This window comes from Hyperolius riggenbachi, chromosome 1 (assembly GCF_040937935.1).
Source record: "Hyperolius riggenbachi isolate aHypRig1 chromosome 1, aHypRig1.pri, whole genome shotgun sequence".
Lineage (NCBI taxonomy): Eukaryota > Metazoa > Chordata > Amphibia > Anura > Hyperoliidae > Hyperolius > Hyperolius riggenbachi.
In genome coordinates, this window is record NC_090646.1 from 307,769,195 (window position 1) to 307,787,296 (window position 18,102).

The 18,102-nt window shown below is 46.8% G+C and overlaps 1 protein-coding gene across 1 annotated transcript in view; it reads right to left on the reverse strand.

The window, feature by feature from the left end:
- Positions 1-18,102, reverse strand: part of YJU2 (YJU2 splicing factor homolog) — a 282,458-nt gene that overhangs the window by 208,315 nt on the left and 56,041 nt on the right. Inside the window, exons 4-5 of the mRNA XM_068233936.1 lie at positions 13,006-13,187; positions 12,810-12,918 (exon numbers count right to left, since the gene is read on the reverse strand). Coding sequence (XP_068090037.1) covers positions 12,810-12,918; positions 13,006-13,187 — 291 coding nt within the window. The remainder of the gene's footprint in view (positions 1-12,809; positions 12,919-13,005; positions 13,188-18,102) is intronic.

Genomic DNA, 18,102 nt, shown 5'->3' on the forward strand with positions numbered 1-18,102 from the left:
CTTACCAGATCTCCGGGGAGCAACGAGCTGAGTGCATAACCGAGTCAGAACAGCCATCATGTAGCTAGACAAGACTTTGAGGTAAACAAAAAGACAGACATTAACATAACACACATACATGGGCCACAAACCTTGTGCGCCCACCAACCTAGGTAACCCCGTCCCTAAAACTCCCCCCACCCTGCTACGCCCTAACTGCAACTTGGTGTAGCCTGGATCCCTAAACGTGGTCCCTTCCTAACTATCCGCTAGGAATAGGGCCTAAAGAAGGTGTGCGCGCCTGTAGATGCGGCTGTCCGAGGAGGGAAGATGCATCCGCTGCCCGGCGGCGCCCAGCAATGCTGGGGGATAAGCTTAGAGCTATAGATGTGGCTTACAGAAGACTCTCATGGACCTGCTTCTACCAACCACTCAACTAATCAGTTGGAGTATTATTTATAAACAGTTTTATCCCTTATCAAGAAGAGGGGGGAGGGAGAGGGTTTATGCTATTTGAAAATATACTTTGAAGCAGGTAAGCTGGGATCAACGCCCCCAATACATTAACATTAGCATAAGGGCCCTCTAACTAGTTCTCTGGTGTCTTAAGAGTTGTTAGCCATTTGTCTCATCAACAGGGATTTATATGATCATGTTATCATACAAAAATGCTCCCGAATAATAAAGGGGGGGGGGGGGGGGGACATCTAAACTGCCTCCCCCATTCTGCTGAACCTAGATGAGATATTCATGCAGTTGCAAAAAAAAATGTTTACAGGATGACATAGCATTATATTTCGTGCATACCCTACATTACATTAAGCTGCCGAAAGATATATTATGATAAAAGGTGTGCATATCTAAGGTGATTATGTATCAGGATCTCCAGAGGTGTGGGACATATAATAGTCCATGTTGAGAGATGCATGACTTGGGCATAAACATGTCAGAGTGCTCGTGCTTGTAGTATTCTAGGCTTCCTCATCACTGCGTTCAGAAATGGAGGAAATCGGTCTTTTGTTATGTCCAGGCGCCCTCTGCTGGTGGAAATATAAGGCATGAGTGGTCTGAGAAAGGCCATGAGAGTTTTTCCTGCTTGTGACGCAGTTCAAGGTTTTCTTTGCATCCTGTGTATATATGCATAATCCTTTTTAAAATAACTTCTCATTTTTTGCAAAGGGGATGGCATAAGGTAATCTTTCAATTTTCATATTACATTAAGGCTTTGGCAGAGTGTCCAGCCATTTTGACACATCACCCGGCTTTTCAAAGATTTTAACTATTTCTCCATCCTCCACTCGCAGTTTCGCGGGGAATAACATTGCATATTTAAGATTACGTTCCCTAAGCTTGGCTTTGACGTGTACAAAAGACTGCCGCTGCTTCTGCGTCTCGATGGTGTAGTCTGGGAACAGCATGAGCCTGGTGTTTCCATAGTTAAGATCTCCTGTAATCCTAGCAGCGTTGAGAATGGCGTCCCTGTCTTTAAAATTTAGCAATTTGAAAATAACAGGGCGGGGGGGGAGCGCCTGGAGGGCCCAGCTTAGCCGGTATTCTATGTGCCCGCTCTATGACAAAGTGGGATGAGAAGGTGTCTGCGGGTAGCAGATCCTTTAGCAGTGATTCAATAAAAGTCGGAACAGTCTTACCTTCAGCTCCCTCCGGGAGCCCCAGGAGCCTCAGATTGTTACGCCTGTTCCTATTTTCTGCGTCTACTGCTCGATATTCCAGGGCATCTAGACGCTTGTTAATGCCAGGAATGGTGGCTTCATGCGCGTGGGCAAGATCTTCGGTAGCTGAGGTGCGTCTTTCTAGATCCCCAGTGCGTTCTCTGATCGTGGCCAGATCCTGGTGTAGCAGACTGAATTTAGAGTCCAGGTAATCGAATTTTATTGTGAGGGTAGATTGGCAGGTTTGAATTGCTGCAAGCAGCTCAGCCAAACTTGGAGTGGAGGGATCTGTATCTCCCATCTCTGCGTCCTCCGTGTCGCCATCTTTGTCTACCACGCGGGCCGCGTGTTTTGGCGGGGTCGGGGTAGATAGATGCTCGTCTTGCGCGTTGTTTTTGTCCCCTTTCGCTTTTTGCGCTTTGGTGCCTCTTTGCGACATGGTCGTGGGATACGGGGAGGTGCAGTGGGTCGTGTGAGTCAGGCGGGAAGGCCCCGGGGGCGAGCACCCCTCACTCTCCGTAGCAGGAGGAAGAGCTCCCTGCGTGTCTTGGTCTCGCTCCCAGTTGTCAGGGTTGTGCATAAGTGCTCTCTGGCGGTGTGCAGTGCGATTTGCGCCCCAGAATGTGCTGGTAAGCAAGTTAGTAGCTATTAAATAGAACGCCAGGCAGCGGAGCTCTCGGATCAGCATCCTCTCACTTCGCCATCTTGGCCACGCCCCCACGCAGACATTTTTTAACGTTGTAGAAGGTGGCTCTTTGTTTCTGGATTTCATTAGAGAAGTCCTGATATATAGAAATCTTTGAGCCATTAAACTGGATGTCAGGCGTTTTACGTGCGGCACAAAGTATTTCTAGTTTGTCTCTGTAGTTAAGCAATTTTGCTATTAGTGGTCTGGGAGGAGTACCAGGTTTAGGGGGACCCCCTGGTGTACGGTGGGCCCTTTCCACTGCAAATGCTCGTGAGGGAGACATTTCAGGTAGGTTATCTTTCAACCAATCTTCCAAGAAGAACTCTGGCTGATTACCTTCAGATTTTTCTGGAAAGCCCACGAATCTTAAGTTCGATCTCCTGGAGCGATTCTCCAGATCATCCAGTTTAGCTGCTTGTATCTCTGAGGCCTTAACAGTGTTGGTGTGAGCACGCTGTAGGGGGTATACTGTGTCTTCAAGCTCTCCCACCCTCCTTTCTGTTTCAGCGGTTCTGTCCTTAACCTTTCCGAGGTCTCCCTTTAAAAAAGACAGTTCTGTGTGAATAGTATCCAGCCTGGATGTCAGTGTGAGCTGGAGGGTCTGTATAGCTGCCATCAGCTCAGCTCTCGTGGGCTCAACCTCCTCCTCACTGTCTGCTGAGACTCCATCTTGGGGCCTTACATCTCTCTCTTCCCTATCCCCTCCACCATCGCTCCTCTTATTTTTGGGCCTGGGTGGTAGTGGCTGCGATGGCTGGCATACCTGTGATGTCTGCGTGGGGCTGGTACATCTGGATGCCTGGCTGTCCTCCACATGTGTGGCGTCTGTTGGAGGGGAGGACAGCGTGTGCTCCTCCTCATTGCCGGCGCCATCTTGTGGGACCTCCCAGGCAAACCTCGCCAGCTTTTCCACTGCTGCTGTGGGGGCCGGCGGCCCGTATTTGGTCATGGTCGCGTCCCCTGACTTCTCCCCTCTCCACCTGGCTGAACGGCGAGACCGGCGGCGGCGCTTTCTGCCTGCTTTGTCCAGGATAACTGTGCGGGTGCTTGGGAGCCGAGGAGAAAGACGTCCTCACGCTCTCATTGCAGGCCACGCCCCCCCGCACCTTATATTTCTGATTGAAGCCAATAAATGTGCTTAAAGAGACTCTGAAGTGAGTCTTAATTCCCTTTTTAACTTGTAGTTCTGTTCATCACTATAACCTCTGCTAAAACGCCGCTATCCCATGGCAAAACGAGGGGTTAATACCCCCCCAATCCCCTCTCCAGTGTCCGGGGAGCACTTCCTGCTTAAGGCAGAGCCAATGGCTGTGGCTCTGCCTCTCAGCGCGTCAATCCCGGCTGATCGCCGCCTCTCCCCGCCCCTCTCAATCTGCCTTCACAGAGAGGGGCGGGGGAGAGGCCGAGATCCGCACGACGATTGACGTGCATGGAGGCAGAGCTGCAGCTCATAGCTTTGCCTCCATGAGCAGCAAAATCCACGACCAAGAAAGTCGTGGATTTTGCAGGGGGGATTAACCCCTCGTTTTGCCTCAGGATAGCGGCGTTTTAGCAGGGGTTATAGTGATGAACATAACTACAAGTTAAAAAAGGGAGTTTAGACTCACTTCAGTGTTTCTTTAAAGGACTTACAAAATGAAAGAAAAAAAGTTCTGTACCTGCAGCAAAATTTGAATGCACAGAGGACGCCATCCGTGCCCTCCGTGTAGTTCCGCCTTGGTAACCACCGTTTGCCGCTAGCTGTCACATAGTTACATAGTTATTTGGGTTGAGAAAAGACTTACGTTCATTGAGTTCAACCAGAAGCACTTAGCATTTCTCACAGCCGCAGCAGATATCTATGTGGACCATAGACGCCTCAAGCAGTTAAAGGACTTACAAGGCGAAATGGAAAAAAAAAAAGTTCTGTACCTGCAGCAAATTTGAATGCACGGAGGTTGCCATCCGCACCCTCCGTTTAGTTCTGCCGGGTCCCCGCTGCTCAATCTACTCCTGGGCTGGCTCCCGACCCCACAGCCCAGGTTGGGCTCTCATGCCTCCCGTAAAATGGCCGCCTGAGCTTGCCGCGGCTGCGCAGTCCGCATAGACGCGAGTGCGGCTGCGCAGCTCTAGGGCCTTCCCCCCCAATCCACACACAGGAGACAGCCTGTAGTGGCGTCCTCCGTGCATTCAAATTTGCTGCAGGTACAGAACTTTTTTTTTTTCATTTTGCCTCGTAAGTCCTTTAACTGCTTGAAGCGTCTATGGTCCACATAGATATCTGCTGTGGCTGTGAGAATGCTAAGTGCTTCTGGTTGAACTCAATGGACGTATGTCATTTTTCAACCCAAATAACTATGTAACTATGTGACTGCTGGTGGCAAATGGTGGTTACCAAGGGCAACCACTAAATCCCTTTCAGTCATTGGGTGCTTAGAATTCAAGATTTAAAATAGTCAGTGGAGCCAACAATAGCCAATCACATTTCATCCATTGATATCAGTGGAAAAATCTCAACTTCTGCAGATCTCACAGTTTTTAACCGGAGTCCTCAGGCTTTGTATACCTGTAACTGTGGTATAATATATTGTGTCACCAAGACAACACGTATATACTGTATAAAAACACAACACTATAAAAAAAAAAATGTTAGTAGATTAGGTGACTATGCCCCTATTTACACATGTTGCCAGGGCCGGATTTACTACTAGGCACTGTAGGCACATGCCTACAGGCGCCATGTGCTCAGAGGCGGAAAGTAGCAGTTGCGTGCATGCCGCTGACGCCACTGGCCGCACCGCTCTGCACTACATTCTCCGTGACCATGTCAGTGATGGAGCGATCGCGTCTGCAGTTCTGTCTGGCATACGCTCTCAGTCTTGCGCTAACAAGCCTGTTTTCAAGATGTAGGAGGAGCTGAAGCGGAGGCCAAGGAAGCGGAGCAGAAGGGGGAAGTGCCGAGCGGTGTGTGAATACCATGTCACCAGGTGGAGAGAGGAGACTGAGGTGGAGGTGATCGGCACAGAGTTCTAATGCAGATGCAGCCTGTGAGTACAAGCATCCACCTGCCGGAGAGGCTGCGAGTCAGACAGTGACTGGCTGCAGCAATCAGATTTGCCTACTATTACTCTACAGGACTGCCACTCCTCATGTGAAGTGAAGTCCTGTAGAGTAACAGCAGGTAAATCTGGCCACTGCAGTGTGAATCACAGCTTCTCTCAGGCTGGTGGATGCTTATTCTGTCACAGGCTGCATCTGTATTAGAGAGCTCCGTGCCGATCTCCACCTCTGTCTCCTCTCCTCTTAGTGTGCACGGCATTGTTAAAATTCCGACAGCCTTCCTGATCAGTGACCCTTGGAATGATCCGCTTTTTTGAATGTAAGTACTTGCTTGGGTCATTTACTCGCTTTCAGCTTTTTGGCTATTATATTCAGTTGCTCCATTGCTGCACTGCTGTTTACGAATTTTAGTACACTTTATTTTTTGTTTATGTTTTGTGCACCTTATAAGGTTTCAGTCTAATGTACATGTCTTACAGTCTTATGTATGGTAATGGTCGTTGACGCAGAATTTTTGTAGTGACTACTTTTAATTCATGGTACTAGTGGCATTTCCGCCAGTGTTCTTTACTTTCACTATTAAAGCTGCTCAGCTTTGCAAGGAGTTGCCAGATGCTGTATAAATTTACCTAATTGTTATAATATTTACATATCTCCATGCCCTGGCACCATTGGTGACTTTTTTAATTGTTTTTATGTGGTGTATACTTTTTCTGTACAGACTAATTATTTAAGATTGTCCCTTAGATCCCCCTCTGATTGAATCTGATTGGAGAGGGATCTTTTCCTGCTCACACACTGCACACAGATTTCCAAATGATTTCAGCATGAAATGCATTGGAAATCACCCTGCTGCCACCCCCCTAGTGTATATGGTCCCTAACCCCCCTAGTGTATATGGTCCCCCCACACCCCCATGTGCAGTGTTAAAGGGTCACCTATTACATGTCAGCACAAATCCTGGCCTCCGCTAACCAGCGTCACTGCCAGTGCCTGTACCACGTGACACCAGGAGCATGTACTGACATCCTACATGTGGTTTCAGGCAGGTAATGGTGACGATGGACACCGGAGAAGGCCAGGATTTGTGACCGCATGACAGGTAAGCCTTCAACAATGCACCCTGGCACGGGTGGGCCATATACACGTTAGGGGACTGTTGGTCATCGAAATATTTTGAATGCTGTTTGCGGTTACCACCGCGCATGCAATCCAGCCCTTGCAACCAAGATTTTCCAGCATGATCGATCCTTTTGATTGGAAACCGATGGATTGACCGTGTTGTGGTACAGATTCTAAATCTGCTTCGATCCGATAAAATTATTTGATCAAAAAGCTGATCAGCACGCAAGATCGTATAATGTATGGCACCCTTCGCTGAACTGGTTTTTGGTTGATGGTGTTAGGTGAAAAAATTGTGTTTACAGGTGTACCCCAATGTCACTGACCTCTCCTCCAACAACAGATTGAAACTGGACCAATCAAATGCCATTGCAGCTGATTTTGTTTGGTCCACTTTCAATCTAAAAACTGATTGCCCATCTCTATTAACTACCACCACCTATCACTAAAATCTAGTTATTACTACCTGCCTGTGATTAGACACTATATCACATTTTTTGTGTTATTGGTATAATTTCCTTGTGATTTGTATTCGGCTTGTTGGTAATATTGGCCTAGGTTTGGTAAATTCTGCATACTGTCATTGGCAATGTCTGCATACTGTTGGTATTATATCCAGTTCGTCCTATCTGGACGAGTTTCCTCGTCCAGATAGGCACTGCTGTTTTCCCTGCGTGGTGCGCGCGATCGGGCGCGCGCCCGCCGCTAGCCCCCCGATCAGTGAATGGGAATATAATTCCCATTCACCGATCTAGCTTCCCCGCAGAAATACCGACGCTTTCTCTCCAGAGAGCGCGGTATTTCTGCCCCCAGGAAACTTTTCCCCAGCACTTTAGTTCCTGGATGCGAGATCGTTCGCATCCAGGACTTTTTTCACTGTGGCCATCTTGTGGCCAAATAGTAAACTGCACCCACATACATTTTTGATTAAAAAAATTATAATTTTACATTTAAAATTAGCAGTTTCCCTCCCACACCAAAAATTACCCACATACACTAAAAAAAAATACAATTAAAAAAAAAAACAAAAACAACATAAATAGTTACCCAAGAGTCTGAACTTTTTAATTATGCATGTCAAGAGAATATGTTATTATATTATTTAAAATTATAAGCATATAAATAGGGATGGACGCAAATTGAAAAAATGCACCTTTATTTCTAAATGAAATATCGGCACCATAAATTGTGATAGGGACATTGTTTAAACGGTGTAAGAACCAGGACATATGGGCAAATAAAATACATGCGTTTTAATTACGGTAGCGTATATTAATTTCAAACTATAATGGCCAAAAGCTGAAAAATAATGATTTTTTTTCAGTTTTTTTCTTATTCTTCCTGTTAAAATGCATTTACAGTAAAGTGGCTCTTAGCAAAATGTACCCCCCAAAGAAAGCCTAATTGGTGGCGGAAAAAAAAAAAAAAGATCAATTCATTGTGATAAGTAGCAATAAAGTTTTAGGCGAATGAATGGGAGGTGAACGTTGCTCGGATGCATGAGATTTTCGGCACTGCGGCGCTGAACCGGTTAAACTTGTCTTAGCAATATCTGCATTTTCTGGTGTGGGTTTTGTTCATAAGAAAAGGGAGTTTCAAGAGGGGGTGTGGTCTGTGCTGAGTTTAGGGCGCCAAAACGTCTGTGCCTATAGGCTCCTGAGCTGTAAATCCGGCCCTGCGTGTTGCTTAATTGACACAGCATCCCAAAACAATTCCCTTTGGAAAAGTGAGTAGTGAGACTCTGGGATCTAGTCAGAAAATGGCAGCTACCAAATCAGGTGGGTAGGGTTCATCTACCAGGTGGGAGTGGCTCAGTGCTAGTGGAAGTAGGTATGTTTTAAGAGTTGCATGGCATCCTTTGTCCACTTCATTAACTCACCACCACCTCACCCCTGTGCTGCAGAGATATTAACTGTTTGTGGCCATTACTGTAGCTCAGCAGAATCTAATGTTCCAGCCAATTTCCTCCCTGCTCGGTTATAAAGCATTTAAACCTGAGCACATCCTTCTTAGCAGGTTCATAAATGTTTTGCATAACTCATCACCCTGCTCTGCCTGATATATATATAAAAAAAACAACCCCCCCCCCCCCCCCCCCCATTTTATTTACCCCGTATAAAGGCTTTATTGCAGACTTAACATGCTTTATTACAGGGAACAGCTACGGTGAGTAAGAAGAAAAGACTGATGAGCTGTAGTGCTGGCCACAAAGTTAATCTGTGTGGCCAGCACTGAGAGGGCAAGAGGAGCATCAGAGGCAGATCAGCAAGGTCAGGTGATTGACTGTGTGCTCCACAGTGAGTTCTTTACTATTGGGTTAAAGGGAGGAGTTTGGATAACTGAAATACTGGTGCTGTTAGCCAATGGGAATATGCAATTTGCGAATTTATGCTGCAAGGTTTTTTTTCATTTTACGCATGCGAAAATGCTACTTTTAGCAGAAGTGTGATTCTCTCTGGACTTTCATCAGATGTGCCATGAACGCACAAAATGCACATGGATTTTAATAACTGTGAACCCTGCTCGACTCCTAGAAATCACTTTTTTGTGTGTGTTAAATTAAAGAAATACTGTATTCTATGCAATCTGGTATCTAAAATATGGCATAAAACACTATGAGCTAGTTTCATTTTTTTTGACCTGATGAAATGTGTTGTAAAGTGTATTTCTTAACCATGTTTATAAACGTCCAGTGTATTTGTGGAGAGTGCACCACCAGTTTGTTACTAAATGGGGCACATGTAGTATCATTTTAACCATGACGAGTTGTAGAATACATTTTGGTGGGTCTTAAAGAAACATTGTAACATCAAAAATATCCCCTGGGGGGTAATCACCTCGGGTGGGGGAAGCCTCGGGATCCTAATGAGGCTTCCCACACCGTCCTCTGTCCCACGGGGGTCTCGCTGCAGCCCTCCGAACAGTCGCCGACAGACCCGACTGTCAATTCAATGTTTACCTTTCCAGGCTCCAGGGGGGGGGGCGCTGTGGCTGCTTTCGGCTCCGAAGTAGACGGAAATACCCGATCTCAGTCGGGTCCGCTCTACTGCGCAGGCGCCGGAAACTTGCGCCTCTGCAGTAGAGCAGACCCGACGGCGATCGGGTATTTCCGCCTACTTCGTACTTGACAGCCGTCAGAGCGCCTGCGCAGGAGCCGGGAAGGTAAATATTGACGTCACCGCTGTACGGAGGGCTGCAGCAAGACCCCCGTGGGACGGAGGACGGCGTGGGAAGCCTCATTAGGATCCTGAGGCTTCCCCCACTCGAGGTGAGTACCCCCCAGGGGACATTTTGCCGTTACAGATTCTCTTTAAAGAGAATCTGTATTCTAAAATGTTTACAGCAAAAAGCATACCATTCTATTCATTATGTTCTCCTGGGCCCCTTTGTGCTGTTTCTGCCACTCTCTGCTGCAATCCTGGCTTGTAATTAACAGTTTTAGGCAGTGTTTACAAACAAACTAACCAGCTTGTGATAGGCACACATAAGCAGAACGTGTGAGTCATACAGAGCCTGCAGGGGGCCTGCAGAGGGTGTGTATCGCTTCCATCCAATCACAAGCAGCCCTGCACATTCCACGCATTCCAGCCTTAACCCGACAGAGCCGACAGAAGAAAACAGATTAGATCATATAACAGAGATAACACAGCCACTGTGCAATTAGGAAAGGCTGCAGTAAGCCAGAGCACATTAGAACAGGCAAAGGAACTTATAGGATAGGAGAACTAAGGCTGAAAATTTTGTTACAGAGTCTCTTTAAAGCTTGGACACACATCACTTAAAAAATAGGTAGGGACAAACTCAATCCAACATAAAAAAGCCATTTTCAAATTTATGATCAAACTACAAGAGACATGTGGTAACATTTTAACCGTGGTAAGTAGTAGAATAGCGTTAAGAAAGTTTTAGGGCTCATGTATTGTTTATTCGTTTTAGTCGCAAACTGAATCAAAGGCAATTACATTTTTTGCATATTCTGTACCAAAATATAAGACTTGTAAAATGAAAACAAAGTAACAGAATATGAAAGAAACAACATACATTGTTACCTTAGGAACTTGGCTTTTTAAATATGTATAGCATGAGGGTATATTACTATTATTTTTGCAAATCAGGTCTTATAATCATCAATAGTGCACAATGAGAAAGCAAAAAACAGAAAAAGAGACACTTTATTTCAAAATACAATATTGTCACCATACACTCACCTAAAGGATTATTAGGAACACCATACTAATATGGTGTTTGACACCCTTTCACCTTCAGAACTGCCTTAATTCTACATGGCATTGATTCAACGAGGTGCTGAAAGCATTCTTTAGAAATGTTGGCCCATACTGATAGGATAGCATCTTGCAGTTGGTGGAAATTTGTGTAATGCAGGGTATGAAGCTCCTGTTGCACCACATCCCAAAGATGCTCTATTGGGTTGAGATCAGGTGATTGTGGGGGCCATTTTAGTACAGTGAACTCATTGTTCTGTTCAATAAACCAATTTGGAATGATTCAAGCTTTGTGACATGGTGCATTATCCTGCTGGAAGTAGCCATCAGAGGATGGGTACATGGTGGTCATGAAGGGATGGACATGGTAAGAAACAATAATCAGGTAGCCCTTGGCATTTAAACGATGCCCAATTGGCACTAAGGGGCCTAAAGCGTACCAAGAAAACATTCCCCACACCATTAAACCATTATCACCAGCCTGCACAGTGGTAACAAGGCATACGCCAAATTCTGACTATCAAGACTCATCAGACCAGGCAACATTTTTCCAGTCTTCAACTGTCCAATTTTGTAGAGCTCGTGCAAATTGTAGCCTCTTTTTCCTATTTATAGTGGAGATGAGTGGTACCCGGTGGGGTCTTCTGCTGTTGTAGCCCATCCGCCTCAAGGTTGTGCGTGTGGCTTCACAAATGCTTTGCTGCATACCTCGGTTGTAGTGAGTCAACGTTATTCTTCTATCATCTTGAATCAGTCGGCCTATTCTCCTTTGACCTCTAGCATCAACAGGGCATTTTCGCCCACAGGACTGTCGCACACTGGATGTTTTTCCCTTTTCACGCCATTCTTTGTAAACCCTAGAAATGGTTGTGTGAAAATCCCAGTAACTGAGCAGATTGTGAAATACTCAGACCGGCCCCGTCTGGCATCAACAACCATGCCATGCTCAAAATTGCTTAAATTACCTTTCTTTCCCATTCTGACATTCAGTTTGGAGTTCAGGAGATTGTCTTGACCAGGACCACACCCCTAAATGTATTGAAGCAACTGTGAGTGGTTGATTAGATAAATGCATTAATGGTAAACTGAACAGGTGTTCATAATAATCCTTTAGGTGAGTGTACATTGTGCTAGGAACATAATCTAAACATTGATATAACCAGAATGAATAAGCAAATACAAATTGTGGGTTTAACTAATAGTTAGCACTGATTATTGTAAAGCTATAATGGAAGTAAATGGAGAAATAGTGTGTTTTTCAGTTTTTTACCTTTTCCATTTCAAATGCATTGAAAATAAGGTAATTACTAAATAAAATGATCACACACTAAAAGCCTAATTTAAATACAATATATAGATTATTTAGGTGTGATTAGTAGTAATAAAGTTATTCGCGAATAAATGGGAGCAGTGTTGATATGTGAAAATTTGTTTGGTTCTTAAGTGGTTAAACTTCTGTGTTGTTATAGACGTCCACTCTTAAAGGGAAGGTCCAAGCAAAAAAAAAAAAAATGAGATTCACTTACCTGGGGCTTCTACCAGCCCCATGCAGCCATTCTGTGCCCTCGTAGTCACTCACTGCTGCTCCAGTCTCCCGCTGGCAGCTTTCTGACCTCGGAGGTCAGGGCCAAATTGCGTACATTTTTACACATTCCCGCTAGTGCAGGAACATTAACACATACATTTTTACGCGTTAGTGGTGAAACGCGTAAATTTTTGTTCCTGCACTAGCTGGAATGCGTAAAAATGTATGCAATGTGGCCCTGACCTCCGAGGTCAGAAAGCTGCCAGCGGGGGACTGGAGCAGCAGTGAGTGACTACAAGGGCACAGGATGGCTACATGGGGCTGGTAGAAGCCCCAGGTAAGTGAATCTCATTTTTTTTTTTTGCTTGAACCTTCCCTTTAAGATATTATATTTCTTGCCTTTGAAACCATTTTTAGATTTTTATTTATTTTTTTGCGGGGGGAGGGGGGTCCTCCTACGATTTTCAGATTATTGCTTTACTTTATTGGCTTTATTATTAGAAATAAAGTCTGTCAATAACTAAATCATTCTGCTTTAATGTAGAACATAAAATCATCATTACCTTTGTTAGAGTATCACATGGGGTGGTTTGCTTAGATGCAGATAGAGATTCATCTTCAGAATCAGAATCCACTACCAGCTTCCTTTTGTGAGCTTCTTTGAGCATTGATCTAAAATAAGGAATTTCCACATAAGACAGCCATACATAATGAATTTTCAGAAGGAAGAAATAATGCTGATGTCCTTCCAAGATTTACCTCATTTCTGCTTCATCTTCCTCTTTCTGTCTTTTCCTGATTTCCTCATCAGTCTCTTTGTAACAATCCAGCATTGAATCAAAGTCTACAATAGCTTGCCGTTGGTTTAGCTCCTTCAGCTCCTGCAAATTCTCTAATACATCCATCTCCATTTTGGAGTCCTTTGTCCTATTTTCCAAAACCTATCATTTAAAATAAGTATATAGTCACTAGTGAAACATTGTACATTGTATATACAATAAGTACATAGTCACTATTGATACATGCAAGTATGAAAAGTAAAACAAACTCCTGGAAATGGTTTCCAAGTCATAAAAAGATGCGGGCGAGAACCCAGTATGAGGTGATGCTGGTGGGATTGTGCATGGGGCCTGTAGAGAGATTATTATTTTATAGTGCCAACATCTTCCATGGCGCTGTACATAGTGCAAAACAAATACAGGTAGTCTCCGGCTTAAGAACGACCCACTGATACAAACAGCTCAAAAATGTGAAATTTGATTCCGTGGGAACAAGTCAAAAAAGCTCCAGTTAGAACTTACAGGTAACAGACTTTCTTGACGTCATACAGGACAACTGGAGGATATCCAGATCCACACCCCAGAAACATAAAAACAAAGAAGCTTTAACTACTTACTGCACACCGTGTAGTATATTCACGGCCTGGCAAACTTCATCTGCGAAAATTAATCAATGAGCTGCAGACGGCTGCACGGGCAAGGAAGCGTGCACACGCAGCGGCGGCGATTTGAAGTGCGGGGATTGGTGAGCAGGAACCTGCAGCCAATCAGTGTCCCCGAAAGTTTGAATGATCAGTGTCTTAGCCCAGTGGCGTAGCTACAAACCTCTGGGCCCCGATGCGGAATCTGGATGTGGGCCCCCCCCGGCAACAACAGCCCCCCCTCCCCCGGCAACACCCGACGGACGCACACACATATCAAAATCCCTATAGCCAGCTATAGGTCCCCCCAGTATAGGTAGCCAGGCATAGGTAAGCCAGTATAGTTGCCCCCAGTATAGGTGAGATAGGCAGGCGCCGCCGGTATAAGTTAGATAGATAGGTGCCCCCAGTACAGGTTAGCTAGGTGGGTGCCTCTAATATAGGTAGCCAGAATAGTTGCCCCCAGCGTAGGTTAGATAGGTAGGTGCCCCAGTATAGGTTAGTTAGGTAGGTGCCTCCAATATAGGTAGCCAGTTTAGTTGCCACCTGTATAGGCTAGCTAGGTGCCCCAATACAGGTTAGATAAGTAAGTGCCCCCAGTATAGGTTAGATAGGTAGGTGCCCCCCAGTATAAATTAGATTAGGTCGGTGCCCCCCAGTATAGGTTAGATTAGGTAGCTGCCCCCCAGGATAGATTAGGTAGCTGCCCCCCAGTATAGGTTAGATTAGGTAGCTGCCCCCCAGGATAGATTAGGTAGCTGCCCCCCAGGATAGGTTAGATTAGGTAGCTGCCCCCCAGTATAGGTTAGATTAGGTAGGTGCCCCCCAGGATTAGGTTAGATTAGGTAGCTGCCCCCCAGGATAGATTAGGTAGCTGCCCCCCAGGATAGATTAGGTAGCTGCCCCCAGGATAGATTAGGTAGGTGCCCCCCAGTATAGGTTAGATTAGGTAGCTGCCCCCCAGGATAGATTAGGTAGCTGCCCCCCAGTATAGGTTAGATTAGGTAGGTGCCCCCCAGGATAGATTAGGTAGCTGCCCCCCAGGATAGATTAGGTAGCTGCCCCCCAGGATTAGGTTAGATTAGGTAGCTGCCCTCCAGGATAGATTAGGTAGCTGCCCCCCAGTATAGGTTAGATTAGGTAGGTGCCCCCCAGGATAGATTAGGTAGCTGCCCCCCAGGATAGATTAGGTAGCTGCCCCCCAGGATTAGGTTAGATTAGGTAGCTGCCCCCCAGGATAGATTAGGTAGCTGCCCCCCCCAGGATAGATTAGGTAGCTGCCCCCCCCCCCAGGATAGGGCAGGTAGGTAGGTGCCCCGTCCCCATAATGGAGGGGGGGGGGGGCGCAGCCGCGGGGAGGGCAGCCCAACCTCTCCCTCCCTTCCTCTCCCCGGGGCCCCCCCCTCAGATGCAGAGTGAGCGGCTCACGGAAGCGCTGTAGGCAGAACTCACCTCCGTCCCTGGTTCCAATCGCCGCTGATCTCCTCTCTGGCTGGCTCTGCATAGATGCTGTTACACACGCAGCTTCCTGTTTAGCCGGAAGCTGCGTGTGTAACACTACAGCATCTATGCAGAGCCAGCCAGAGAGGAGATCAGCGGCGAGAGGAACGCAGGGAGGTGAGTTCTGCCTACAGCGCTTCCGTGAGCCGCTCACTCTGCATCTGAGGGGGGGGGCCCGGGGAGAGGAAGGGAGGGAGAGGTCGGGCTGCCCTCCCCGCGGCTGCGGCTCCCCCCTACCAGCGCGCACGGGCCGCATGGCCCTCCAAACGGAGATGGGCCCCTCCCCCGCCTCCTCAGGAGCTGGGCCCGGTCGCCAAGGCGACCGCTGCGACCACAGGCCCTACGCCCTTGTCTTAGCCAATGACACTGATCATTCATTTTAAAAAATCTAAATAAACAAGTTGTTTATTCTGCAGTAACAGCAATCTCAGAACACTTGGAATCAAGCATTCTGAGAAGTGAGCTACTGCAGAATAATGTATGTAATGCATAATGTAGTATAATTTATAAAATGTATTGTAAGTAATGTATAATAAAATGTGTGTGTGCACTGATCCCATAGGGGGACGCAGGAACAGCCATCAGTGTCCCCCTATAGTGTAATGATTGCTTGTTCCCATGCCCTTGCCTGTGTTCCCCTATGTGATCAGTGTAGTGATTGGTTGTACCTGTGTCCCCATGTCCCCTGCCTGTGTCCCCCAGGTCCCCCCTGCCTGTGTCCCCCTGCGCTCGTCCGCCGCAGTGTTGCGCTTTGCTGATCATTGACGATCAGCAGAGCGCTATTAGCATATGTAATCCTATGGGATTACGTACAATGCAGTGAATTTCCACCGATTGCAAACGCTCTGCATCCAGGAATTGCGATAAGTCGATCGGATGCGCGGAGGTAACGGCATGAAAGATGGGACCCAGCGACGAACATGACGGAACCTCCGGCTACGTCCCCCCAAATGTAAATGTGCCTCCTTGCCCATGCATTTATACTTTATCTGTGTTCTATCACCCGCTGTGGACCCCATTATTATTTAGTATTTATATAGTGCTAACATTTTCCACAGTGCTGTACAGAGTATATTTTCTTGTCACTTAACTGTCCCTCAGCGGGGCTCACAATCTAATCCCTTCTTTAGTTGTATGTCTATATCAGGTAGCGCATGTATCATAGTCTAGGGCTAATTTTAGGGGGAAGCTAATTAACTTATCTGTATGTTTTTGGGATGTGGGAGAAAACTGGAGTACCCAGAGGAATCCCACACAGACACGGGGAGAACACGCTAACTTCATATAGATAGTGCCCTGGCTAGTATTCAAACCAGGGACCCAGCGCTGCAAGGCGAGAATGCTAACCACTATGCCACCATGCTGCCTATCCATCTTCCACTTCTGTTTTTGTGAAACGGAAGGTGTATTGGCAGCAGTCAACAGCGGACAAGTAAAGTATAAATATATGAGTCGTTCAGCTGTCGCAGCGGTGAGCTCCCTGCCTTAAAATACAAAGACAAGAGAGATGCAATATTCTTGTCTACAATACACACTGAGGCAACAACAACAGTGAGGTCCTGCAGGGAAGTAGTGGTGAAACCAGTGGCAGTCACCCATTATAAAAAGTACATGGGAGCTGTGGACCTGGCGGACAAGAAGCTGGCACCTTACTTGAATGTAAACGGAAGGCCTGGTACAAAAAACTTGCATTTTATTTACTGCAGATGGCCTTACAAAATGCCTACGTCCTAGCAGGCAAACGGGGCAAGTTTCTCAAATTCCAGTTCAAAAAGAGGAAAAGCACTCACAGTACAGGGTAAGAGTCCTTTCAATGCTGTACAACAAATATCACTTTCCTCAGTGAACTTCCCTGACAGCAACAAAGTCCCATTAATGCAATGATAACAGATGCAGCAAATTGATGTCGCTTCTCCACAGCACTTCTAGCAACTTCAGAGACAGAATAAGCCTCCACCACACCCCACTGTGATCCACTCACCGTGACCTTCCATATACCTCAATAAAAAAAGCTCCTCATAGTGTAAAAACTCCTTAATTTATTAACCAATAAAATTGAAATGCACTAACATATGCCTTTAACCCTCCTGGCGGTATGAAACATTCCGCCAGGAGGCAGCACAGCAGTTTTTTGTTTGTTTTTTAAATTCATGTAGCGAGTCCAGGGCTCTCTACATGATAGCCGCTGCTCAGCGGCATCCCCCCGCCCGCTTCGATCGCCTTCGGCGATCTCCGATCAGGAAATCCTGTTCAAAGAACGGGATTTCCTGGAGGGCTTCCCCCTTCGCCATGGCGACGGGGCGGGATGACGTCACCGACGTAGTGACGTCATTGGGAGTCCCGATCCACCCCTTGGCGCTGCCTGGCACTGATTGGCCAGGCAGCGCACGGGGTCTGGGGGGGGGGCGTGCGCCGCAACGGATAGTGGCGATCGGGAGCGGGGCGGCGGCGATCGGTGTGCTGGCGCAGCTAGCAAAGTGCTAGCTGCGTCCAGTAAAAAAAAAAATATGTAAATCGGCCCAGCAGGGCCTGAGCGGCACCCTCCGGCGGCTTACCCCGTGTCACACACGGGGTTACCGCCAAGGAGGTTAAGATCAAATCGCACAGAGTAATTTGGACACGGGCTCTCCCCAGCTAGTTGGCCGGCAGGCTTAGTTGGGCTGTCCTCTGTCACGTCTCAACCGCCGCGCGCACGGAGATCAGCTCTCAATGTATCAAAGGTGCCCATCTGCTACTCCACGCTGTCCTCGCTGGGAGCCCTTCCCGCGTCAAAGCCCCGCCTTACCGGTTTCGTCACTCGTGTCTCATCAAAGGCGTGGAGCTTGACGCGATGTGGACTCACTATCATACCAGTTCCTCCCACTTCGGCGCTTTGCTCCACCCTCGTTCGTCGTCTGCATTTGCTTCTTAGCGGGGAGATTCCGCTTACATATTAT